Raw genomic sequence first — 26,943 nt, 5'->3', positions numbered from 1 at the left:
ACTGTGATTCACCATATTACAAACTCCCTGAAAAAACGTGATCTACAAATAGCATTCTGGACAAATAACACTAATAGAAATATATTTTTTAATCATAATACAGTTAATGTAAATAAAGATGAATGACAAGGATCTGGAATTTATAGATTAATCTGCACACACTGTCATTTCTTGAATGTTGCCAGACTGGGTGCAGATTTATCATAAGATATATGAAACATTTTAACGCATTGAAGCATAATAAGTATTCTGCAATGACTAACTACATGAAGGAGACCGGCCATCAATTTAGCACAATAGAAAAGGACCTCACGGTAATAAAAAAGAATTGGGAAAGGAAAGTTAATAACTAAACACGAAAACGTTTATATTCTTTTAGATCAGCATTTCAATAAGGAAGGAAACCTAAATGATGCAATCGAAATAAAAAGTCCATTAATAGAACAATTACCAAAATTACTACAAGCTTTTAAATCAAATAACAGTAAAATTTCAAAAATGTTCAACCGTAAACTTTCCAATACATCAACAAATATAACTACCACCACAATTTCTTCCCCAGCACCCCCTACTTGCCCTCCTCACATTACGCCAATGCTCAATCCTCCGCCCATATTCTTTTCTCCTTCTCCACCTACTCGCCTTCCACCACACCCGCCTCATTCATATAACACTAGAAGTAAAAACACGACGACTAATAGTCTTAGTACTGCAACAATTGCATCTAAACAAAAAATCGTGAAACAAAGGGGTAAGTTATATTCCAGCTTCAATGTACTCATAATAACATTTACAAAATAATACAATCATTATAATCTTTTGTTACAGACACATTCATCCTTAATGTTGCAGTATACAACACATCACGTCTATGTAATAATTTTGACGTCCCTTTAAACCAAGCTTAATAACAAACTGACCAGTAAATACAGGCTGACTCAAATCAGTTGAAGATTGTGATGACTATAGGTATGATGCCTACAACAGAGTATAAACATCCAATGAACCATCCCTTAATAATGGCGTAGATCTCTATATTTCATATGAGCATTGAAACTTCGATAAATACACTAACAGTGTTTGAAAAATAAATAATCAAATGAGAATTAGCCAAATCTTCCAATTTAATTGGCATATTTACTATGACTTGGACATCAATATTTTGTTATTAACTTCCAGTCCATTAATGATACATTTTAATTGTCAAATTCTCTTGTTTACTTTGTTTTAGTAGGGACGACATTTTATCAATATTATGTATGTCTAGTCCATTAATGAGACATTTTAATTGTCAATTTTTCTTGTTTACTCTTTAAGTGTGACAACATTTTATTGTGTAAAACGTTTTTAATAAGCAATTTTATTGTAAATAGGACTTAATGAACGACATAACCTTGAGACAATCGTATAAAAGGTGGCTGAAGATGCTTGATACAGCGAGCGAAACATGTACCAATTAACATTTGTCTTGTAATGTCCCTTTAGGACAATAAACATTTTATGAATTGACTTCTTTCTCCCAGTTCTTCCCAGCCCAAACTTTGCAACATTTTTGTAATGCTACTCTTTTGTTGGAAATCACCCAGAAGAAATCGAGCTGCTCTTCTTTGGATTTTTTCCAGTTCTTCAATCAAGTAATCCTGGTGAGGGTCCATACACTGGAACCATACTCTAGTTGGGGTCTTACCAGAGACTTATATGCCCTCTCCTTTACATCCTTACTACAACCCCTAAACACCCTCATAACCATGTGCAGAGATCTGTACCATTTATTTACAATCCCATTTATGTGATTACCCCAATGAAGCTCTTTCCTTGTATTAACACCTAGATACTTACAATCATCCCCAAAAGGAACTTTCACCCCATCAACGTAGTAATTAAAACTCAGAGGACTTTTCCTATTTGTGAAACTCACAACCTGACTTTTAACCCTGTTTATCATCATACCATTGTGTACTGTCCATCTCACAACATTATTAAGGTCATGTTGCAGTTGCTCACAATATTGTAAGTTATTTATTACTCTATACAGAATAAAATCATCTGCAAAAAGCCTTACCTCTGATTCCACTTCTTCCCGTGTATAAGAAAACATAAAGGTCCAATAGTACTGCCTTAAGGAATTCTCCTCTTAATTATTACAGGGTCGGATAAAGATTCGCCTACTCTAATTCTCTGAGTTCTATTTTTTAGAAATATAGCCACCCATTCAGTCACTCTTTTGTCTAATACAATTGCACTAATTTTTTGCCAGTAGTCTCCCATGATCTACCCTATCAAATGCCTTAGAAAGGTCAATTGCGATACAGTCTATTTGACCTCCTGAAGCCAGGATATCTGCTATATCTTGCTGGAATCCTTCAAGTTGAGCTTCAGTGGAATAACCTTTTCTAAACCTGAACTGCCTTCTATCAAACCAGTTATTAATTTTGCAAACATTTCTAATATAATACCAATACAAATGGTCTAGGGAATCAATCAAAATCTGTATCATGTCTAATATAATGAGAAAGAATGCCTCCAAAATCTTACATGCAACTCACGTCAAACTTACTGGCCTGTAACTTTCAGCATTATGTCAATCACCCTTTCCTTTATACACAGGGGCTACTATAGCAACTCTCCATTCATTTGGTATAGCTCATTCAACCAAACAATAATCAAATAAATAGGTACTTATTTCATTTAATTACTTAGCCAACCAGGCAAAACATAAAGCCTATTTATACTTAGGTTTAAAAGTTAAAATAGCCAAATTAGGCAAGGATAACGAGTTTCTTAAACAATGTATTAAGTATAATTTGACACCTAATTTTCTCAAAGGCAACTTGAAAAGATTTCGACCTTCACCTCATACTGCTAAGACCCAAATTAAAACGAACAAAATTTGACTAAGAGAAGAAATTAAATTCCTATACAAGAAAAAATCTTTAAATCACAGATTATATGAAACTCACCTCGTAGCTGCAAATTTACTTTCAAGTGTTCAATGGAATTTATTTCAATCTGTAATTTATAATAGACTTTTCAACATATTAGCTAAGAAAGGTTCTAAATCTAATAACAACCTTGCTATTAATAATAGAAATTCCTCTAGCACAACAATTCAATTTCATCCACCGATTATTAATTTATCTAATGTTCCTCTGAATGATGACGAAAATTCAATTTTAGCCAAAGGTCCCAATCACAATTGGCCTAATCTTAATATGCTTGACACCTCTACTACTATGATCTTAGAATCTGAACTAGCCATCAGTAAATTACCCCTTGAAGAACAGGATGAAGTTAGGTTCGAAGTTAAACGTAAAATTAACGACATTCTTAACTCAAGTATGAACCCCAACATCCCTATCGGCAATAAAGAATCAATCATTGATCAAAAGCGATTACGCGCTCTTAAAAAGAAGATTTCTGATAATAATATTATTGTCACTAAGGCTGACAAGGGCAATACCACCGTTATAATGGACAGAAACGAATATATTGATAAGACTAAAGATTTCTTCTCTGACAGTTTGTTCACTGTTGTTAAAAAAGACCCCACCCAAAAAATCCAACGCCTACTTAAACAAACTCTTAAAAATACTTCATTCCTTTTAACTGAAGAAGAAAAAACTAAATTTATTAGCATGAATCCAAGCTTTCCGACTGCTAAAGCCCTTCCTAAGATACACAAACCCGGCGTCCCTATCCTCCCGATCATCAATTATAGACCAAGTCATCTTTACAATGCTTCTCAATTCATTCAAAAGTTTCTAAGAAGATATTATCATTTTTTATCTAAAAAAATCTATTAAAATACTACAGAGTTGATCGAGAATCTTAATAAATTTCTTATCCAACCTAACCATTCCCTTCACTCGTTCGACGTTGTTAATATGTATCCTAGTATTCAAACCTCTAAATTATATCCTATCATTGAAAACAATTGAAGTAAATACAGCGACCTAAGTGCTTTGGAAATACAAGATTTTATGTCTATCCTGAAATTGGTTTTAAATAATAACTATTTCACTTTCAACGGTATTATCTATCAGCAGGAGGGTTTGGCCATGGGATCGCCGGCTTTGGGCATCTTAGCTGATATCTACTTGGATTTTTTAGAACATACTAAAATTGATGAGGAGGGGCTGCCTGGCCGAGGCGATAAAGGGGTGCTCGGCTCGCCTGGAAGGACGTGGGTTCGAATCCCCGTCAGGAAGTCGTAAAATTTAAGAAACGAGATTTCCACTTCCGGAGGTGCATATGGCCCTGAGGTTCACTCAGCCTACACCAAAAAATGAGTACCAGGTAATTCCTGGGGGCAAAGGCGGCCGGGCGTAGAGCTAACCACTCTACTCCATCACGTGCCGAGGTTAACAATGGTGGAAGCCTTTACCTTCCACTCCTCCAAGATCCTTCATGGCCTGTATGGAGGTGACTTTGCTTTGCTACTAAAATTGATAATAATAATAACTTCAATAATATTCTTTTTTGGGCTAGATATGTGGATGATACTTTAGTAATCCTAGATGAAAGCACAACAGACACTGCTTCCACTCTTGTCAACCTTAATAATATTGACCCGCACATAAAATTCACGCTCGAATCTGAATCTGAACAAATAATAAATTTTTTAGACTTAACCATCATTAGGCAACAATATTCCTTAAAATTCAATATCTTCAGAAAGCCTACCCAAACATCTTCCACTATTCATCAAGATTCCTCTCATCCACAAATCCATAAAAGAGCAGCTTATAATAGTATGGTTCATCAAGCCTATACTGTCCCAATGACCAAAAGTGATCTTAAAAAACAATTGAACAATATCCGTATGATTGCTAAACTCAATGGATACAATAGTTCTTTCATTGAAGGTATTATCAAAAATACAAACATTGTCCTATAACCACTCTAAAAAAAAGAAAAACCAAAAGTTTCTTTATTTTCTACCTTTACGTTCAATAAAGATATTTATAAGGCCACTAACATTTTTAAAAAACATGATGTTAAAATCTCCTTCAGAACCAACAATAATAATGCTAATGTCTTACACAACTCATCATCTGTTAATAGAACCGATTGTTTTTCAAAATCCAGTGTATATAGGGTAAAATGCAACAGCTGCAATTTTTCTTATATTGGACAAACAGGAAGAAGCTTTAAAATATGATACTTGGAACATGTCAATGCCCTAAAACACAATAAATTTTCTGCAGTTGGTCAACACATGAATGATTATAATCATAAATTTACAGACATTAAACATGATATGGTAATTCTCAAAATTATGAATAAAGGACCCCTCTTTAACATAACAGAGAATTGCTTTATAAATCTAGACCAATATTTTAATCCAAACTTCAATCTTAATGGCATTTCCAAAAAATCGAACATTCTTTTTGACCTGCTCATTCAGCTTTTCAGACAATCAAAATCTAATTTTAAAGGTCCGATTTTTCATTCTATTTATAGTACTTTTCTTAAACAATCTTCCATATTCCCACATCCCTCAGCCCCACCTTAATATCCTCTCCCCCTCCCCCTTTTCTTCTCCTTCCGTTCTTTTTCTCCCTTCACCTCCTCAAGATTTCCTTTGAACCTCACCTACCCCATTTCTCTCTTCAGCTTATTACAACATGCGTAAATTCCCTTATGACATATTTTATTTAAATATTTTCTTCCACCTGTCCAATTTTCTTTCTTTCTTTCTTTCTTTCTTTCCTTGCTGTCATTTATGAACTGCGAATTTCTATCCACCTTTATTTAACTCCATATATGTTAATCCTCCTCACGTAACATCCATCGTCCTTCAAGATTCTAGAAACAGAAGAGCTTTCTTCCAGCATCTTACTTCGCATCGACATTAATTTTAAGTTTATAAACATCTTGAGAAGACAATGTTACGGTACTGTAATTTCAATTGATCTCTGAATGAACAGCAGCATCGCTTGAAAACCAACCTTTTTCGATTTCCATGACCACCAACTTACGTATTACTTTTACAACTTGTTACTTTTATACGGCGTACGGGACCTTTTTATGGATCTCTATTTTTTAATATAATGTAGCGCATCTCTAGATTCTTAAGCCTCCACGCGCAACAATTATCTTCCTTCAAGTTCCAAAAAACTGAAGAACCTTTCCAGCATCCATGTGTTTTTACGTCTATGAATATCTTAAAAAATGACGTAACTTCATCTCAGTTGTTCTTCGAATATACAGCAGCAAATTTAAAAAGCCAGCATATGTTGAATTCCTTGACCAACAACTGAAAAATTTCCATCCCTATCAACTTTTTAATGCTATACGGCGCACTGGTCTTTAATCGTAAATAAACGACGTGACTTCAGCTCAGTGGTTCTTCAATTGGATACCATTATCTTAAAGAAGCCAGCATATTCTAATCTCCTTATCCAGCAACTCAAGAATTCTTTTCTACAACATCTTTTTAGTGTGCACTGGACTTTTTAATGCTATATGGCGCACTGGACTTCATTCATAAATAAACGACGTAACTTTGGCTCAGTGGTTCTTCAATTGGATACCTGCATCTTAAAGGAGCCAGCATATTCCAGCAACTCAAGGATTCCTATCTATAACATCTTTTAAATATGCACTGGACTTATTATGAATCTCTTTCAGAGAGTTATTTTTTAACATAGTGCTGCACAATATCTCACATGGTATGTACTTTTACGACACCGTACGTGTCTTTACATTGTTTAATTTCTTTGTTATTTGTGATTTAATTTTGCTTTAGGCTAATGATGACCTATTACTAGGTCGAAACTAGTCCCTAATCAGTTATGTAATTTAAACTATTTACATTTTGTATTGAAAAGGTGGACCCAAATAATACATTAATTTACTCTATTGTAAACTTTCTCTTGCCCAAACTTCTGTTAAATTTTTAGGTCACATCATTTCCTCCCAAGGTGTTTCTGTTGATCCTGATCGTATTGCTGCTATTACTCAACTCTCTCCTCCTAAAAACATTAAAAACTGCGTACGTTTCTTGGCATGGTTTCTTTTTACAATCGTTTTATTCCCAACTTCTCCCATATTGCTGAACCATTGCATTATCTCAAACATAAGACTGTTAAATTTCTTTGGACTCCTACTCAACAACATGCTTTTTCTACTCCTAAATCTCTTCTTATCAAAGCCCCCATTTTGCAGTTCCCTGATTTCTCTTTACCCTTCAAAGTTCACACTGACGCCTCTGATTATGCTATTTCTGGAGTTCTTAATCAAGTTGTTGAGGGTACTCCTCTGCATATTGCTTATTTAAGTAAACTACTTTCGCCCACTGAACGTAACTATTCCATCTATGAACGAGAAGCCTCGGCTTTAGTGATTACCCTTGAACATTTTTCTGAGTACCTCGATCATAAAGAATTTATTGTCAAAACCAATAATCAAGCCCTTTCATGGCTTCTCTCTAATGCTCCTAAAATTGGCAAAACTGGCTGCTGGTTGCTCCGTCTTTCCCACTTTAAATTTTCCATTAAATTCATCTCTAGTACCCAGAATTGTGTTGCAGATGCTCTATCTCGTCTATTTGATCCTTCATCCTCTGACTCTTCTCCTTCTCCTACCACTTTCCAGTCGCTCCCCACCTCTGATTCACCGCCTTTGGATAATTTAATTTGTTCATTGATTGATTTCCCATTATCTTTTCAGTCTTGCCAATCCCATCAACTTCAGTATGAATTTTGCATTCAGACGAAAGTTTTTGCTTTCTGACCCTTCCTTTCGTGGTCCCTTTGTGTTTTCCAAAGGTCTACTTCTTTTTAAACCTACCCTTAAATCTTCTGCCAGAGTTGTTGTCCCTTCTATCCTTCAACCCATGATACTTTCTTATTATCATTCTTCTCCTGTGGGAGGGCATTTTGGATTTGCCAAAACTTATGCTCGCATTGCTTCTCTTTATTTCTGGCCTAACATGCGTATCATCAGTATGTGTCTACTTGCCAACCTTGTCAGTTAGCTAAACCTCTAAATTTTAGATCTGCCGGCCTACATTCTGCTCTTCCTCCCACCTCTCCAGCTCAAACTTTTTTTATTGACCTGGTTGGACCTCTTGTTCGTTCATCATGTGGTAACACCTATATTTTTACCTTACTGGATGGTTTTTGTAAGTATTTGGTACTTCACCCTTTACGCAAAATTTCTTCTTCCATTATTATTAATCTTCTCTCCAACATCATATTTCCCCTTACTGGTTTGCCTTCTAATTTAGTTTCTGACAATGTTTCTATTTTTACTTCCAAAGCTTTCTTTCAAATGTGTTTCCAACTGGGAATTAAGAAGATAAATACCTCTCCATATTATCCCCAGGCTAACAACGTCGAACGCTGTCACCGAAACCTTAAAATCGCTCTCTCTATTTTTCATAACTCCTACCATAAGGATTGGGATCTAAATCTTTCTGCTTTAGTCCTTGCTTTCAATTCAAGCATAAATTATTCTACCCAACAAACCCCTGCTAAACTGTTTTTGGGCCGTGATCTTCATACTCCCTTATCACTTGCTTGGGATCTTCACACCCTTTTAGATTCTGATGATTCTAAATCTATTCCATCTCTTTGGACCAAAGCTCTTTCTCATCTTCATGCTGCTCAACTACTTTCCAAGGAAACACATGACTCCCGTCATCGACCTTCTACCTTTAAACTTGGTGACATGGTTCTTCTATGTAATCACCCCCAAAGTTCCACCAGTGATCAGTTTTCTGCTAAATTAGCTTTTCGGTGGATAGGCCCATTTCGCATAATTTCCCTGCCTACTCCTGCTAATGCCCTTTTACAGTCCACTTCTGATTCCATTGATGTCAAACGTGTTCATATTTCTCAGCTAAAAAAATTCCATGCTCCTACTTCTGATAACTAATTTTTTTCTCTCTCTTTCCCTCCTTTCCCCCTCCTCTTTTTCTAGGGAAAGATTTTCTTCCCGGAGTGATTGTTTCCTTTCAACCACCCCTTTCTTTTGGGGCTTGTTCTTTGGTCCTAGCACTGTTCGGTTATTTTAATGTTTCCTTTTCTTTTTGGGTCCTTGGGTTTCCGACCTTTTTCTAATATATCTCTTGCTCATCAGATTCTGGACTCCATCACTCTGTTTCGACCCCGACTCCCCATGAGAGGCTAAATAATTTTCTTTTCTCTTTCTTACTTTGCCTCATGGAATTTATTTTGGAAACCTATGTATTCTTAACTATACTTATATAATGTTTTTCTGTGCCACATACATATTTTTTATATTGTATACTTTATATTGTACTACTTATGTATCGTTTATACATCACCGCTCTATTTTATGAATCCCTTTCCTCCTTCTTATTCCCTTTTCCTCTTTTTGGACCAGTCCATCTCCTTTCTTCCCCCCCCCCCACTCCCTTATTTTTTCTTCATTTGGGTACACCTTTTCTCGCCAGTCTGCTTTCTCCTTCTAGTGCACAATCTTTGCTCTTCCAAGTTGGCGCCCCTTGTGAAGACCGCTACGCTATCGTCTCTGCATCATCTCGACGCTCCGCTTTCGCCGGCACATGGGGAATATGTTACGATCTCCACTTACATTACGTATATTCCCTACCTTGCATGCTGCTTTTTCGCCGAACATGTCGCCGCTGCTCCACGCATTCAAATACTCCGCTCACCTGTGCTTTGGCTGCTCCATTCATCACGTGACTCTGACGTCATCCTCTCTATGCTTCGCCTGCTGCATCGTGTGTGTGCTGGTGCTTTCCTATTGGAAACATGATAAATACATTTCTAGAACTTGCTGGCCTTTAGCCTCCTTACTTTTCTAGATCTTTCTATACCACTATATATTCCCACTCCGCTGCGCCACAATGGGAATCTGCCTTCGTCTTGGAGTGGTGGAGCACCAAAATAACTGTGCTACTTTGTACTGTGTCACTTCCATCTGGACTGTTAATCTTCAAGCAATTTGGTGAGCAAGATTTATCATTATTTGGACATTAATTTTTCATATGGGCCATCTGCCACTGCTGAACTTTTCTTCCGCCGACTTAAATTTCGTATTTTCAAATCTCATATGCAAGACTTCACTTCTACAACACCTTTTTAATCATGAACTGCGCTACGGACAATGCAAAAATTTGTAATCACTTCAGTTGCCTCCTAAGACGTATGCTATTTTGTATTATTAATATCATAAATTCTGTTCCCGCAACATAGTAATACCCAGTGAAGAAAATCCTTTCTCCGTTTTTGATCCTTTTCCCACTTCCCTTTTCCCTTCCTTTTGTACCTCTTTTCTTTCAGGTTTTGCTCCTCTTTTTCTTATTCAGCTTCTACATTCTTCATTGTACACTTGTATTTGGTCATAAGGCTTTTCTTTGATACATTTCTGATATTACTATTTGTAAATGTGGCACATTTTTCTTACTTTCTCAGGTTATACATATATATATTTCACTACTTATGAAAATTTCTCTTCATTTATTTATCTTGTTGTAAAATGTTTCATTGTTAAATATATTTTATCCATATTGTTAATCTTTGGTTTTTTCTCTTGTTCTCATATTCTTTCATTTCTTGGCCTACTCCTTCTTACTGCGCGTTTCCATGGTTTAATTATTATTATTATTATTATTATTATTATTATTATCCGAGCCTCCTTTTTCTACGAACTTTTTGCTTAAGCTCTATACTATATTATATCACTATCGTATGTACATTTACCATTACTGCCGTGCACTTCAGTTGATACTATTGTTTATCGCACGCCTGCGGCTCTGTAATATCACACGCTACACCACAATATGGTAACAGAGCTCCCTACAGCTGTCAATCAAGTTCTTAAATGTGTATCGTCCATGTCAACTGATATCCATCTATTTGTCTTTGAAAATGGGAACCGTCTTTCCCCTCCCTGTCGGGATAAACTTCCCCATTTATTGTTATTGTGCCTTTATTAATCTCTTCTAAAGCGTTCTTGAAGTAAACAGGACTGGAATTACTTACTCACAGCCGTGTAATGTTTTTCTGAATGCTCTTGGTATGGCCGAAGTTACCTCAGAAGAGGACAACTTTTACCACAAAACTATTCCCTGAAAAACCTATTTGAATAAAATGCATCAAATTGTGCTCATCAGTTACCAGATATACTTACATTTTGACCCCATAAACCACTGGAATGAAGAATTGAATGCTGGGGCTAGAGAAAAGTTTGTTTTGTGCTGTTACCAGACAAGACAATAGTCGGGGCTGCAAAAAAAATAATAATAATTTGACTCGACAATGGGCCCGCCAATGTTCTTTGGATTATCGATTGTTGATAGAGCATTCTATTGTATGTGCATTTTAGTTGTTGCAAGTGGTTCATCTTTTTCAGTATAGGAGGCAGGAGAAAATAAGTCAGTGGCTGAAGTTACCCTGTATGACCGAAGTTACCCCACTTTACGGTACATCCAGATGCGTATGTTTCATTTTCTTTGTGAAATGATTCAAGATACTACGTGAAAATGTTAATGTAGGGAAAAAATCAACAAATAACAAAAGCAACATAAGCACATTTCATAATAATAATTTCATACTGTACATATGAGTCTACCGCGAAGACAAAATATTGCTGACAGTATTTAAAAATAAGTATTTATGTATTTCTAAAAAACTGCATATCCACAGTAATGACTTAGAATGAATACATGTATAAAACAAACGAGAAATTTATTCTCATACAAGTTTTTACCTGTTTGTTTAACTGTTCCTTTATTCCACTGGGTAGCCGAGTTTCACTTCCAAGAATGAATGTAAGTGCGACTGTGATGGCCAATAGTAGGGAGACCAGAGATACCCACACATCTGATGAGAAAGGGAGGATATAGATGTTCCGAGCTGCTCGAACAGACTGTACTTTGTAGTACAGACTGGGCCTGCCAATGCAAACATACTGTCAGATAGTCAATAATAGAGAGTGTTCTATTTAAATGATAAGCTAAATTAATCTGATACACTGAGAGCAGCTTGACAGAGGACAGCTGTCATCCATTCAGAACAGACAGAAAGATACATTTGACTAAGTAAACACCCCATCACATCAGTTGACCACTTAAGGATATTGCAAATACTCTTCAGAGTCAATGCCCTATTAATGACTTCAAATATTGATTACAAGGTTTAATATGTCAATCAATCAATCAATCAATCAATCAATCAATCAATCAATCAATACTGATCTGCATTTAGGACAGTCGTCCAGGTGGCAGATTCCCTATCAGTTGCTCTCCTAGACTTTCCTTGATTTCAAAGAAATTGGATATTAATTGAACATCTCCCTTGGTAAGTTGTTCAAATCTCTAACTCCCCTTCCTATAAACAAATATTTGCCCCAATTTGTCCTCTTGAATTCCAACTTTATCTTCATATTGTGATCTTTCTTTCTTTCAAAGACACTACTCAAAATTATTCATCTACTAATGTCATTCCACGCCATATCTCCACGGACAGCTCAGAACGTACCACTTAGACGAGCAGCATCTTCTTTCTCTCAAGTCTTCCCAGCCCAAACTTTGCAACATTTTTGTAATGCTACTCTTTTGTCAGAAATCACCCAGAACAAATCAAGCTGCTTTTTTCAGATTTCTTCCAGGTCTTGAATCAAGTAATCCTGGTGAGGGTTCCATACACTGGAACCATACTCTAGTTGGAGTCTTACCAGAGACTTATATGCCCTCTCCTTTACCCCTAAACACCCTCATATCCATGTGCAGAGATCTGTACACTTTATTTACAATCCCATTTATGTGACTACCCCAATGAAGGTCTTTCCTTATATTAACACCTAGGTACTTACAGTGATCCCCATAAGGAACTTTTACCCCACTAATTAAAACTGAGAGGACTTATTCCATTTATGAAACTCATAACCTGACTTTTACCCCCGTTTATCATCGTATCATTGCTTGCTGTCCATCGCACACCATTATTGAGGTCATTTTGCAGTTGCTCACAATCTTGTAACTTATTTATTACTCTATACAGAATAACATCATCTGCAGAAAGCCTTATCTCTGATTCCACTTCTTTACTCATATCATTTATATATATAAGAAAATATAAAGGTCCAAAAATACTGCCTTGAGGAATTCCCCTCTTAATTATTACAGTGTCAGGTAAAGCTTCCTCTACTCTAATTCTCTGAGATCTATTTTCCAGAAATATAGCCACCCATTGAGTCACTCTTTTGTCTAGTCCACTTGGTCTCATTTTTGCTAGTAGTCTCCCATGATCCACCCTATCAAATGCTTTAGACAGATCAATCGCGATACAGTCCATTTGACCTCCTGAATCCAAGATATCTGCTATACCTTGCTGGAATCCTACAAGTTGAGCTTCAGTGGAATAACCTTTCCTAAACCCGAACTGCCTTCTATCGAACCAGTTATTAATTTCACAAACATGTCTAAAATAATCAGAAAGAATGCCTTCTCGAAGCTTACATGCAATGCATGTCAAACTTACTGGCCTGTAATTTTCAGCTTTATGTCTATCACCCTTTCCTTTATACACAGGGTCTACTATAGTAACTCTCCATTCATTTGGTATAGCTCCTTCATGCAAACAATAATCAAATAAGTACTTCAGATATGGTACTATATCCCAACCCATTAACTTTGGTATATCCCCGGAAATCTTACTAATTCCAGCCACTTTTCTAGTTTTCAAATTTTTATCTTATTGTAAATGTCATTGTTATCATATGTAAATTTTAATTCTCCTTTAGCATCAGTCACCTCCTCTATCTGGACATTATCATTGTAACCAACAATCTTTACATACTGTTGACTGAATACTTCGGACTTTTGAAGATCCTCATATACACACTCGTCTTGTTCATTAATGATTCCTGAATTGTCCTTCTTGGAACCTGTTTCTGCCTTGAAGTACTATACATACCCTTCCATTTCTCACTAAAATTTGTATCACTGCCAATTATGCTTGCCATCATGTTATCCTTAGCTGACTTCTTTGTTAGATTCAGTTTCCTAGTAAGTTGCTTCAATTTCTCCTTACTTTCACAGCCATTTCTAACTCTATTTCTTTCCAATCTGCACCTCCTTCTTAGTCTCTTTATTTCTCTATTATAATAAGGTGGGTCTTTACCATTTCTTACGTCCAGCTCCATAGCTAAATGGTTAGCGTGCTGGCCTTTGGTCACAGGGCCCTGGGAATTTTAACCATCATTGGTTAATTTTGCTGGCATGGGGGCTGGGTGTATGTGTCGTCTTTATCATTTTTTATCCTCATCATGACACGCAGGTCGCCAACGGGCGTCAAATAAAAAGACCTGCATCTGGCGAGCCGAACATGTCCTCGGACATTCCAGGCACTAAAAGCCATACGCCATTTCATTTTACAATTTATTACCACATTTAAATGTACAAACCTGTTTTCATATTCCTCAACAGTTGCTTTAAACCCATCCTAGAGTCTGTTTATATTTTTATTTACCGTTTTCTACCAATCATAGTTACTTTTTAATAACTTCCTCTAATTTAAGACCTTCTTTTCTATCACATGTATTTTTAACTATGACAATAACAGCTTCATGATCACTAACACCATCTATTACTTCGGTTTCTCTAAGAGCTTATCTGGTTTTATCAGCACCACATCCAGGATATTCTTCCTTCTATTTGGTTCCATCATCTTCTGAATCAGCTGTACTTCCCATATTAACTTATTTGCCATTTGTTGGTAATGTTTCCTGTCATTCGCAATACCTCCCCAGTTGACATTTGGTAAATTCAGATTTGCCATTACAATCACATTCCTTTCCATGTCGTTTCCAACATAGCTGATTATCTTATCAAATAATTCTGAATCAGCATCAGCACCAGCACTACCTTTTTCCCAGTCTGTACACTCCAAAGACATCAAGTTGCCTATTATCTTTAGAAATGAGCCTTATACCTAGATTTTCATGTTTGTCATCTTTAACTTTTTCGTAGCTTACAAATTGTTCTTTCACCAGAGTGAATACTCCCCCTCCTACCATTCCTATCCTATCTCTACGATACACTCCAGTTCCATGAGAATATTTCTGCATTCATTATATCATTTCTCAGCCATGATTCAACTCCTATTACAATATCTGGTAAGTATATTATTAAATTACTTATTTCTAATCCTTTCTTTACAATACTTCTACAGTTCAACACTAACATTTTTTTCTCATCCCTACTTGACTTCCAGATTCCTGTACCATTATCACTGCTCCCTAGACCACCCCGTTTCCCTGAATGTACCTCCCTATTACCCTTCCAAACAAATTTCCTAACTTATACGTACCACTGCAGTTTAAGTGAAGGCCATCTGAGAACAGATCCCTATCTCCTAACCACCCATTAGGATCTAGAAATCTCACTCATGTTATATCATGGAAGAAAATATTAGAAGTGCAGAAACAAGTGGATGATCATAGTTTTATATATTCACTATTTCATAAGAAAAGCACTATTGTTATATTGTAATAAAACTTGTTAAAGTCTAAAGAAATCTCTTAACTTACTGCAGATATTGAGTGACTGAAAGAATATCATCATATTATTATTGAAAACAGCTAAGAATATTTATTTTTTATGAACATTTATAACCCTTTCAGACCGAGTACGCACAATTGTGCGGGTTCGTATTTTAGTTATCCCTGACTGTATTTGATGTTTTTTCGGTGCTACACCGGACTGCAGTGATTGTGCAGGACACGTGGCGTGTATTTCAATTGATTTTAGTATGCGCTTGACCGCCAGGGCGAAGGAAGAAGAGTTTAAAAAGCACAGTTGATCGGCAAGATGGCAGGAAGCAGTAGTGCCGAAAGTAAGTATTTATTTAGTGCGTTTATATTAATCTAGAAGCTTTACTGAATACCAGAATATATTCAATGAAGTGTGTACTTTGGTTAGTGAACGTAAATTTTGAAGCTACACCATCGTACGTGATACAACGAGGTTTTGAATTTTGTTACGCACAATTGTGTGGGTCCTGTTTTTCGGGTGTTAGTTTTTATTTTGTAAAATAAACTATTAATATGTGTATTGAGGAGCATTTTAGTCAGTTCTTGACGTACAAACAAAAATTCACACCTCCAGTTTTCTTTCAGGTCTGAAAGGGATAAGTGTATTGTGAGGTTTTGTTTAATATCGTTATTATCAATAGACTCATTATGAAAATGTTTGGGTTTAAGTAAAATCAATCTTGATGCCGTTGATCTCGATGTGCTGAGCAAGGGACCTAAACTTAATGGGGGTAATCCTTCTAACCATGATAATTTGATTTCCACCATAGCTGAATCTGAATTGGTCATTAATAAATTACCCATAAACATACAAGAAGAGGTCCGATATAAATTCAAATGCAACAAACCATCAAACACAACACAGAACAAATAGCTAAAGTAAACAAACTTAAGAAAAAAGTCCAAACACAACGACTTAATAATAACAAAAGCCGACAAAGAGAACGCTACCATAATCAAGGACAAAAGTGACTATATTAACAAAGCACACACATTTTTTGCAGACAACAACTTCATAACCTCTAAAAAAGATCCAACTAATAAAATACAAAGAGACCTAAAAACCATCATTAAGAACGTTTCGTTTCTGTTTAATGACCTTGAAAAATCCAAAATGATTATTATGAATCCGGAGCTTCCCAAAACAAAAGCACTACCCAAGATCCATAAAGCAGACATCCCCATAAGACACATTATCAATTTCAGAAACAGTCCCACCTATGAGGTATCTCAGTTCATTCACAAATTCCTCAAGTCACACTATCGTTTTCTAGCCAATACATCAGTAAAGAACTCCATAGATTTTTGCAACAAGAGTAAACACTTTAATTTATCCAAACACCACATTCTTCATTCTTTTGGTACAGTATTACTAACATGTATGCTAATGTTCCCATTAACAGCACCATACAATGGATCAAGAACAATCTTTCCAAATTCAGCAATTTAAGTATAGGCAAAATAGATGAATTTATTTGGATTCTGAAGTTTACTTTGAACAACAATTTCTTCACTTTCAGTAATGTCATTTACCAACAGATAGGTCTTCCCATGGGATCACCAGCATCAGGAATCCTTGCGGATATCGACATCGATCATTTAGAGCATTCTCACATCATTGGAAAGATTAATGGCATTCAAAACTGGACACGCTTTGTAGTTGACACGTTTGTCATTTTAGACTCCCACGTTACTAACAGCAACACAGTACTTTAATTTCTCAACTCTACTGACCCACATATAAAATTCACCATAGGGTTAGAAAACAATAATGCCCTTAATTACCTGGACTTAACCATCATGCGCAACAGCAACAACACTTTATCCTTCAACAAATACAGGAAACCCACCCACACCATCAGTACCATCCATCAAACCTCTCTGCACCCAGACATACATAATAAAGCAGCTTACAATAGCATGGTCCTCAGAGCATTAATTGTACCTTTATCTCACAAGAATTTAAAAAAAAAGAAATTAATATTTACAATATTGCAGAACACAATGGTTTCAGTAGAACCTTCGTCAGCAGAACGATCAATAAATATAAGAGCAAGCCCAAGACTACGCTAGAAAAAGATTCTGCTCCTAAAGAAAAGTTTTCCACATTCACTTTCTTCCATGGAGACAATGTACCACAACTGCCCTGGCCTGCAAGATCTCCTGATTTGTCACTCACTGAAAATAAACACTGGATGCAAGTGAATAGAGCACGGTTGGCTTTATATGAATCTGTCTGAAAATAGATGCAGTGAGGATGATATAATTAGCATTTCCAGGACTTAAGTGACATCAGATGGGAAGAAACCTAGAAGGATTGAATGTCAAATAGAAAATGCAAGACTGGAATAGGTAGATCATTTCAATTACTTGTGATGCATATTCTCCCAGGATGGTAGTATGGTAAGGCTAATGCAATGAACTCACAGTTACAATCAAAGATATTCTTTAAGAAAGAAGTGAGTTCTTGACAAAATGCTCTCTACATCTATCTGCATCGATGTGCTGTATGTGAGCGAAAATGTATGGACTGAGGATATCTTATTCATGAGGTAATAAGATAGCGAAAATGACTGCTGTTAAAAAGAAGTGAGAACAGTGGTAGGAAGATACTCAGAATGAGGAGATAAAGGCTATGTTAAGAATTAACTCAAAGAATGAAGCTCTATAAACTGTCTTCGGTGGTAGTGTCATGTGAGGTTACCTAGAATATTGGATTTGGTCATGGAAGGTAAGAGGATTAGGTAGAGACCAAGGTGACAGTGGTTAGACTCAACTCTGATGATTTAGAGATAAGTACTATGGAAGTAGACAAGGCCACAGAGATATTTATAAACAGAGGATTGTGGAATGATTTAGTTAATTCTCAGAAGCATGCAGACTGAACACTGGTAGGTATAAGGCTATACTTAAGAGGTATGTAAGTAGGCTGATTGTGTGTCTCTGCATATGTAACACCTTATTAAACACTGCACTCTGGTCTAGGAAACCAAGAATAATGGCCGAGAGGATTCATCATGCTGACCACACAACACCCATAATTTTCAGGCCTAACGGCTGAGCAGCAGTCGCTTGGTAGTTCATGGCCCTTTGGGGCTGTTGCACCATGGGTTTTTTTAATACTGCAAGGAGAATTTAGTTTCCTACCAAAAGTTAATTTTAGCCAAGTGATCTGTTCATTTTGTTGGTCATTATGTATTACAGTAAATAATTTTTCAGTCACTAGATATACTTTACCTGAAGATATCAACTGCTATGCTGTACTGCACCAACCCTGTTCGATCCTTTGTGACCAGCACTGTTGAAGCACTGAGATCTGCACGATCGTGAGATAACTGTTGAAGTATGGAGAGATCTTTGGATTTAAATATCTGAGGATTACTGATCATATGCAGTCTAGAAGAACAATTTTAAAAGTTGTCATCAGATTGATATACATGTTGAATATCCATGATAAGTGGTCTAAAATAATAACTATCTGTCCAAAAAGGAATGATCTATGTGATAATTATATAGTTGCAGTTATGAATAACCATAATACAGTAAATAATGGAAAGGAACAAGCATGTGACCAAGTCAAGTTTTATATCTGAAGACTGGAAAATAAATAGATCATATAATAGAATAACCACAATGATAAGTCATCATCAGAAGAGGGAGCAACAGGAAAAGAGAGAAGGGCAAGTATGAAAACCCAAAAGGACAATCTCCACAACTTCATATACTGCCACCTTCAAGTAGATTGGCTCTCTTACCAGTCCATGGTTGTTTAGGTCAATATATGCATGTCATGGAAAGGAATAAAGACAAAGATTTGGGAATTGTCCCATATTCATTTGTGTTTTCCTGTTTCTCTTTGTCTCTTTTTATATTGTTCCCTTTTCCTACATTGACCTGTCATTTTGTTTATCTTATTATGTGTTCCTATTTATATTCCTGTATATGGCATAATGAAATAAATATGCACATCAAAAACAGTTTTGTATCAACTGAGTGTGTCACTTAACTGTATTGATATCTCGGCCTGTCCTGCGCAAACCAGAAAGGCATCCCTTAGGATGTTTGTAAACATTAAACACAACTGCACATATCCCAACCCACAGGCAGAAAGCCATGCTCAAATGGGAAGCAATATATCAGTTGAAGTTGTAGATCTAGTGTGGAAGCATTAGAGGTGTGTTCTAAGCAGAGTAGTCCAGGGAAGTCCATTGATGGATGCGTTTGTGGATGGTCGGCTGTTGAGAGTGCTCTTGAAGTATTGTAGTGATAAAGTAGTTAAAACCTATTGAAACTGTTTTTTGTGTGTGTGATCCATTTAGTGATATTTATATATTGGTGTTTAGTGCTTGTTGGTAGAAACTGGGAGTAGTGATATTTATTTGAATTTCATAACAAGTAGTTCAGTTGGCATGCAGTAGATTACATTTTCTAGGTGAAGTAGGCTAGCTAGGTGTACCATGTTTCGAATTTAGGTTTAGGAAAGACTTTAGGTAATAATATTAGCTTTAAACAATATTTTAAAATATATGTAGGCTCATTGGTATAATACTTACAAAGGCAGATTATCATAAGGAGTTGTACTGTACAGTAGTATACGAGTAATATCCTATTAGAATTTAGTGTGATTATTTTATTATTGTAAAATATTTGTGTAGTACTGGTGTAGTAGAGGTATCCGTAGAAACTCGTACTAAAATACTGTTGTTGTAATTAGAATAGGCTAAATTGCAATTTGGAATTGTGTAGTTCTTGTGTAGGCTATTACTTTCGATATTCAGTAATTAACAGCAGTTTTTATCCTGTCAGGGGTTGTAGGATAAAAAAAATAGAGCACGACTAAGTAGTATCGTAGTGTAGTCATATATTAATTACCTTATTGTTGTGTACTATCCCAGACAATATATCCCTCCGTTCATTTATTTTTTGCAAATAAGTTATTTTATATTTAATTTCATTTTTCCCCCCATAAAGAATGGCTAAGGAGCGCGAGTGTAGTTTCTGTGGGTGTGGCGAGGCATTGAGGGGTATGAGGGAGGAGTTGGAAAGTTTGAGGGAGATAATTAGCATTCTCACAGAAGACAGGAAGGAAGATAGGACTCCCTCAAACAACGTACAGGTTACAGTAGGTGTACAAGAGGGAGGGGAAGGAAAGGGAGGAGTTGTAGAAGACAGGTGGTCTAATGTTCTAAGGGGAAGGAGATTGCAGGCTAGGAGCTCTATTCAGGATCAGAATTCAGGACAGGTGTCTGTGCAAAATCGGTACGAGTCACTCCAGGTAGAACAACAGAGGGAAGATGAGGGACAGGGAACTGTTGCTGAGATGTGTGGGAGTAGGAGGAAGGGAAAAGGTAGGAAAGGAAAATGTAGAGTAGATGATAGGAAAAGACAGGTGGAACAGGGTCATGGGAAGGAGAAAAGGGAGGAGGAAGTAGCTTCTGCAGTTATCAGGAAAGATAGGGCTGACCAGGAGGGGAGGGGATCAAACGAGGTGGGTAGGGTTGAGGCTCTGGTCATGGGAGATTCCATCGTTAGACACGTGGGGAAAGTGTGTGGAGGAAAGGGTACCAGGGTAGAGTGTTATCCAGGAATTAGGTTGAGGCAGATGTTGAGGAAAGTAGAAGAGAGGGAGGAGGGGAAGGAGAAGGTGGTAGTGTTTCACGTTGGTACCAACAACGTAAGGCAAGCTGATATAAGTACCAACATAGTTGGAGATGTGTGGGATCTGGTAAATGCAGCACGGGTGAAGTTTAAGAAAGCAGAGATTGTTATTAGTGGAATACTGTGTAGAAGGGATACTGACTGGAGGGTGATTGGGGATTTAAATAAGACTATAGAGTGGGTATGTGGGAAACTGGGAGTGAAATTTCTAGATCCTAATGGGTGGGTAGGAGATAGGGATCTGCGCTCAGATGGCCTTCATTTAAACCGCAGTGGTACGTATAAGTTAGGAAATTTGTTTGGAAGGGTAATAGGGAGGTACATTCAGGGAAACGGGATGGCCTAGGGAGCGGTGATAAGGGAAAAGGGAACTGGAAATCAAGTAGGGATGACATAAAATTGTTAGTGTTGAACTGTAGAAGTATTGTAAGGAAAGGAATAGAATTAAGTAATTTAATAGATATATATTCACCAGATATTGTAATAGGAGTTGAATCATGGCTGAGAAATGATATAATGGATGCAGAAATTTTCTCACGGCACTGGAGTGTGTATCGTAGAGATAGGATAGGAAGGGTGGGAGGCGGAGTGTTCATTCTGGTGAAAGAAGAATTTGTAAGCTACGAAAAAGTTAAAGATGAGACACATGAAATTCTAGGAGTAAGGCTCATTTCTAAAGATAATAGGCAACTTGATATATTTGGAGTGTACAGATCGGGAAAGGATAGCACTGACGCGGATTCAGAATTATTTGATAGGATAGTCAGCTATGTGGGAAACGACATGGAAAGAAATGTGATTGTAGCGGGAGATCTGAATTTGCCAGATGTAAATTGGGAAGGAAATGCGAACGACAGAAAGCATGACCAACAAATGGGAAATAAGTTAATATGGGAAGGACAGCTGATTCAGAAAGTGATGGAACCAACCAGAGGGAAAAATATCCTGGATGTGGTGCTGATAAAACCAGATGAGCTCTATAGGGAAACTGAAGTAATAGATGGTATTAGTGATCATGAAGCTGTTTTTGTGGTAGTTAAAAATAAATGTGATAGAAAGGAAGGTCTTAAAAGTAGGACTGTTAGGCAGTACCACATGGCTGATAAAGCAGGCATGAGGCAGTTTCTAAAAAATAACTATGATCGGTGGAAAACGGTAAATATAAATGTAAACAGGCTCTGGGATGGGTTTAAAGAAATTGTTGAGGAATGCGAAAACAGGTTTGTACCATTAAGGGTGGTAAGGAATGGTAAAGACCCACCTTATTATAATAGAGAAATAAACAGACTAAGAAGGAGGTGCAGACTGGAAAGAAATAGAGTTAGAATTGGCTGTGGAAGTAAGGAGAAATTGAAGGAACTTACTAGAAAATTGAATCTAGCAAAGAAGGCAGCTAAGGATAATATGATGGCAAGCATAATTGGCAGTCATACGAATTTTAGTGAAAAATGGAAGGGTATGTATAGGTATTTTAAGGCAGAAACAGGTTCCAAGAAGGACATTCCAGGAATAATTAATGAACAAGGGGAGTGTGTATGTGAGGATCTTCAAAAGGCAGAAGTATTCAGTCAGCAGTATGTAAAGATTGTTGGTTACAAGGATAATGTTGAGATAGAGGAGGAGACTAAGGCCAAAGAAGTAATAAAATTTACATATGATAACAATGACATTTACAATAAGATACAAAAGTTAAAAACTAGAAAAGCGACTGGAATTGATCAGATTTCTGGGGATATACTAAAGACAATGGGTTGGGATATAGTACCATATCTACCATATCTGAAGTACTTATTTGATTATTGTTTGGTCGGAGGAGCTATACCAGATGAATGGAGAGTTGCTATAGTTGTCCCTGTGTATAAAGGAAAGGGTGATAGACATAAAGCTGAAAATTACAGGCCAGTAAGTTTGACATGCATTGTATGTAAGCTTTGGGAAGGCATTCTTTCTGATTATATTAGACATGTTTGTGAAATTAATAACTGGTTCGATAGAAGGCAATTCGGTTTTAGGAAAGGTTATTCCACTGAAGCTCAACTTGTAGGATTCCAGCAAGATATAGCAGATATCTTGGATTCAGGAGGTCAAATGGACTGTATCGCGATTGACCTGTCTAAAGCATTTGATAGGGTGGATCATGGGAGACTACTGGCAAAAATGAGTGCAATTGGACTAGACAAAAGAGTGACTGAATGGGTTGCTATATTTCTAGAAAATAGATCTCAGAGAATTAGAGTAGGTGAAGCTTTATCTGACCCTGTAATAATTAAGAGGGTAATTCCTCAAGGCAGTATTATCGGACCTTTATGTTTTCTTATATATATATAAATGATATGAGTAAAGGAGTGGAATCAGAGGTAAGGCTTTTTGCAGATGATGTTATTCTCTATAGAGTGATAAATAAGTTACAAGATTGTGAGCAACTGCAACGTGACCTCGAAAATGTTGTGAGATGGACAGCAGGCAATGGTATGTTGATAAACGGGGTTAAAAGTCAGGTTGTGAGTTTTGCAAGTAGGAAAAGTCCTCTCAGTTTTAATTACTGCGTTGATGGGGTGAAAGTTCCTTTTGGGGATCATTGTAAGTATCTAGGTGTTAATATAAGGAAAGATCTTCATTGGGGTAATCACATAAATGGGATTGTAAATAAAGGGTACAGATCTCTGCACATGGTTATGAGGGTGTTTAGGGGTTGTAGTAAGGATGTAAAGGAGAGTGCATATAAGTCTCTGGTAAGACCCCAACTAGAGTATGGTTCCAGTGTATGGGACCCTCACCAGGATTACCTGATTCAAGAACTGGAAAAAATCCAAAGAAAAGCAGCTCGATTTGTTCTGGGCGATTTCCGACAAAAGAGTAGCGTTACAAAAATGTTGCAATGTTTGGGTTGGGAAGAATTGAGAGAAAGAAGAAGAGCTGCTCGACTAAGTGGTATGTTGCAAGTGACTAATCTCATGTTTTAATCCGTATTGAAATCTGTTGATATACAATAATAAAGTTTTATTATGAATCCACCTGTTCAATACATTATAATGTTGTTACATTTAAAATAACTTCATTAGTTAAAAAGTTATATATGGGACATGTTTGGCTCCCTTACAGAGCATCATCAGCCAAATCTGAATCTCAAATAATTGTTATTTATGTAAATAAAGACTTAAGAACTATTAGAACATTTTTGACAAACTTAAAACTTATTCTATTAGAAAAATCATAAAATATAAAATCTTTGTATACATGGCTTAATTACATGTGCTTAATAGGAAGATACATTAAAATTATGGAAGAGAGAGTACTAAAATATAAAATAAATAATATATATATTATGTCACAAAATCCTAGAAAGACGTGAAAAACAATCTTAGGAGCTAAATTTGAGGATTTTCTTGGCAATGAGATCTGGTAAAAAAAAAAAAAAAAAAAGAAAAAGTTATTTATCCCTTGTGGATAAGAGTCTATAAAGATTCAAATTTATCGTCAATTTGATGATTGAACTTATAACAGGATAAATGTTGGTCTTCAAGAAATTTAAATGCTTGTTGTCATGTGACCTCGGCGAATGCTGTTGAAAAGATATGTTCTTATAGATGTCGAGGACCGTTCGTTGAACTAATGGATTTGATAAGGATGATTGAAAGGGACGTAAATCAACGTTTGTATTGAAAGCTGCTGCTTGGTTTATCTTGTTGAATGTCCCTCCAATTGCTGTTTGTCGGTTTGGTGTTGTCCGAGGTTATGTGGTGACTGACATACTGACCACATAACCTCGGACAACACCAAACCGACAAACAGCAATTGGAGGGACATTCAACAAGATAAACCAAGCAGCAGCTTTCAATACAAACGTTGATTTACGTCCCTTTCAATCATCCTTATCAAATCCATTAGTTCAACGAACGGTCCTCGACATCTATAAGAACATATCTTTTCAACAGCATTCGCCGAGGTCACATGACAACAAGCATTTAAATTTCTTGAAGACCAACATTTATCCTGTTATAAGTTCAATCATCAAATTGACGATAAATTTGAATCTTTATAGACTCTTATCCACAAGGGATAAATAACTTTTTTTTTTTTTTTTTTTTACCAGATCTCATTGCCAAGAAAATCCTCAAATTTAGCTCCTAAGATTGTTTTTCACGTCTTTCTAGGATTTTGTGACATAATATATATATATATTATTTATTTTATATTTTAGTACTCTCTCTTCCATAATTTTAATGTATCTTCCTATTAAGCACATGTAATTAAGCCATGTATACAAAGATTTTATATTTTATGATTTTTCTAATAGAATAAGTTTTAAGTTTGTCAAAAATGTTCTAATAGTTCTTAAGTCTTTATTTACGTAAATAACAATTATTTGAGATTCAGATTTGGCTGATGATGCTCTGTAAGGGAGCGAAACATGTCCCATATATAACTTTTTAACTAATGAAGTTATTTTAAATGTAACAACATTATAATGTATTGAACAGGTGGATTCATAATAAAACTTTATTATTGTATATAAGTGGTATGTTCCGGGCTGTCAGCGGAGAGATGGCGTGGAATGACATTAGTAGACGAATAAGTTTGAATGGCATTTATAAAAGTAGGAAAGATCACAATATGAAGATAAAGTTGGAATTCAAGAGGACAAACTGGGGCAAATATTCATTTATAGGAAGGGGAGTTAGGGATTGGAATAACTTACCAAGAGAGATGTTCAATAAATTTCCAATTTCTTTGAAATCATTTAGGAAAAGGCTAGGAAAACAACAAATAGGGAATCTGCCACCTGGGCGACTGCCCTAAATGCAGATCAGTATTGATTGATTGATTGATTGATTGATTGATTGTAATTTCTGCAACTTTTCTGGTCTTTCGTATAGATATTTGTTCAAACTATCACAAAGGTAATAATCTATTAAATTAAATAACACCCTATGCCTGTAAACTTCAATTTAAAAGAAGTTAAAGAGAATACATGGTATTTCACTGGATAATTAAGCTACTCAACAGTCTTTGGATTGTTGACGATTGTTGCTGCATTCCAATGAGATCAAAAAGAGTACATGCACATGGTAGTTGTGGAAACAAATACGAAAATCAGCTGATTATTTTATTCCGATAATTCGTAGTCTAAGCTTCTGGCACACTTGGTACTTTTCACCTTTGTTTATTCATCGAATAAAAGTTAATAATCAAATTCCTATATCCAAATAATATTGCAGTTCAAGCCCCCGGCATAGATTTGACAGAAATTATTATAGACAACCTCTTAATTTTAGGCATTTAATGACTTTCATTCTCCGTCCCGCATAGTAGGGAAAATAATAGTAATCCACCAGTGGTAAAAACCATATAACCACATTTCAGTTGAGAATTGTAGCATAGATACAATTTAGATAGTACAATATCTTGCCTGCTATATTCGTGTGTATCTTTCGTGTGGATGTATTAGAGCATAGTACTAATAATAATCTGTCTAAGCATTTAGTTTTGTTGGTAATCTTTGAGTTGTTCTTGCAAATTTCAAACTTGGAAATTTCATTTCTGTGTGTGCAATGTAGTACCATACGGTATTGTAATTAGGATACGTCTGAACATTGTTTAAAATTATTGTAGTGTATTGTACAGTAACATACGAGGAAGATCTTATTAGAAATTAGTGTTCTTATTCTATTATTGTAAAATATTTGTGTAGTAAAGTAGAGGTATCTATAGAAACACTTTTACTAGAATTCTGTTGTAATTAGGATAGGCTTA

At 36.1% G+C, this 26,943-nt stretch overlaps 1 protein-coding gene and 1 long non-coding RNA gene across 11 annotated transcripts in view; one reads left to right on the top strand and one right to left on the bottom strand.

Annotated features, from left to right (window-relative positions):
• Positions 1-26,943, bottom strand: part of LOC136876380 (ionotropic receptor 75a) — a 370,517-nt gene that overhangs the window by 211,490 nt on the left and 132,084 nt on the right. For 8 of the 9 annotated variants that reach the window (XR_010860583.2, XR_010860582.2, XR_010860584.2 and 5 more), the window contains exons 5-6: positions 18,769-18,927; positions 11,707-11,890 (exon numbers count right to left, since the gene is read on the bottom strand). Coding sequence is in view for 6 of the 9 variants with exons in the window: in XM_067150278.2 (XP_067006379.2) it covers positions 11,707-11,890; positions 18,769-18,927 (343 nt within the window). In the remaining 3 variants the exon portion in view is untranslated. The remainder of the gene's footprint in view (positions 1-11,706; positions 11,891-18,768; positions 18,928-26,943) is intronic. The other variant, XM_067150281.2, reaches the window with a different exon arrangement.
• LOC136876381 (uncharacterized) overlaps positions 1-26,943 on the top strand; it is a 131,106-nt gene that overhangs the window by 59,153 nt on the left and 45,010 nt on the right. The window lies entirely within an intron of this gene.

This window comes from Anabrus simplex, chromosome 6 (genome assembly GCF_040414725.1).
Source record: "Anabrus simplex isolate iqAnaSimp1 chromosome 6, ASM4041472v1, whole genome shotgun sequence".
Classification (NCBI taxonomy): domain Eukaryota; kingdom Metazoa; phylum Arthropoda; class Insecta; order Orthoptera; family Tettigoniidae; genus Anabrus; species Anabrus simplex.
This window is presented reverse-complemented; position numbering and strand designations above follow the sequence as displayed.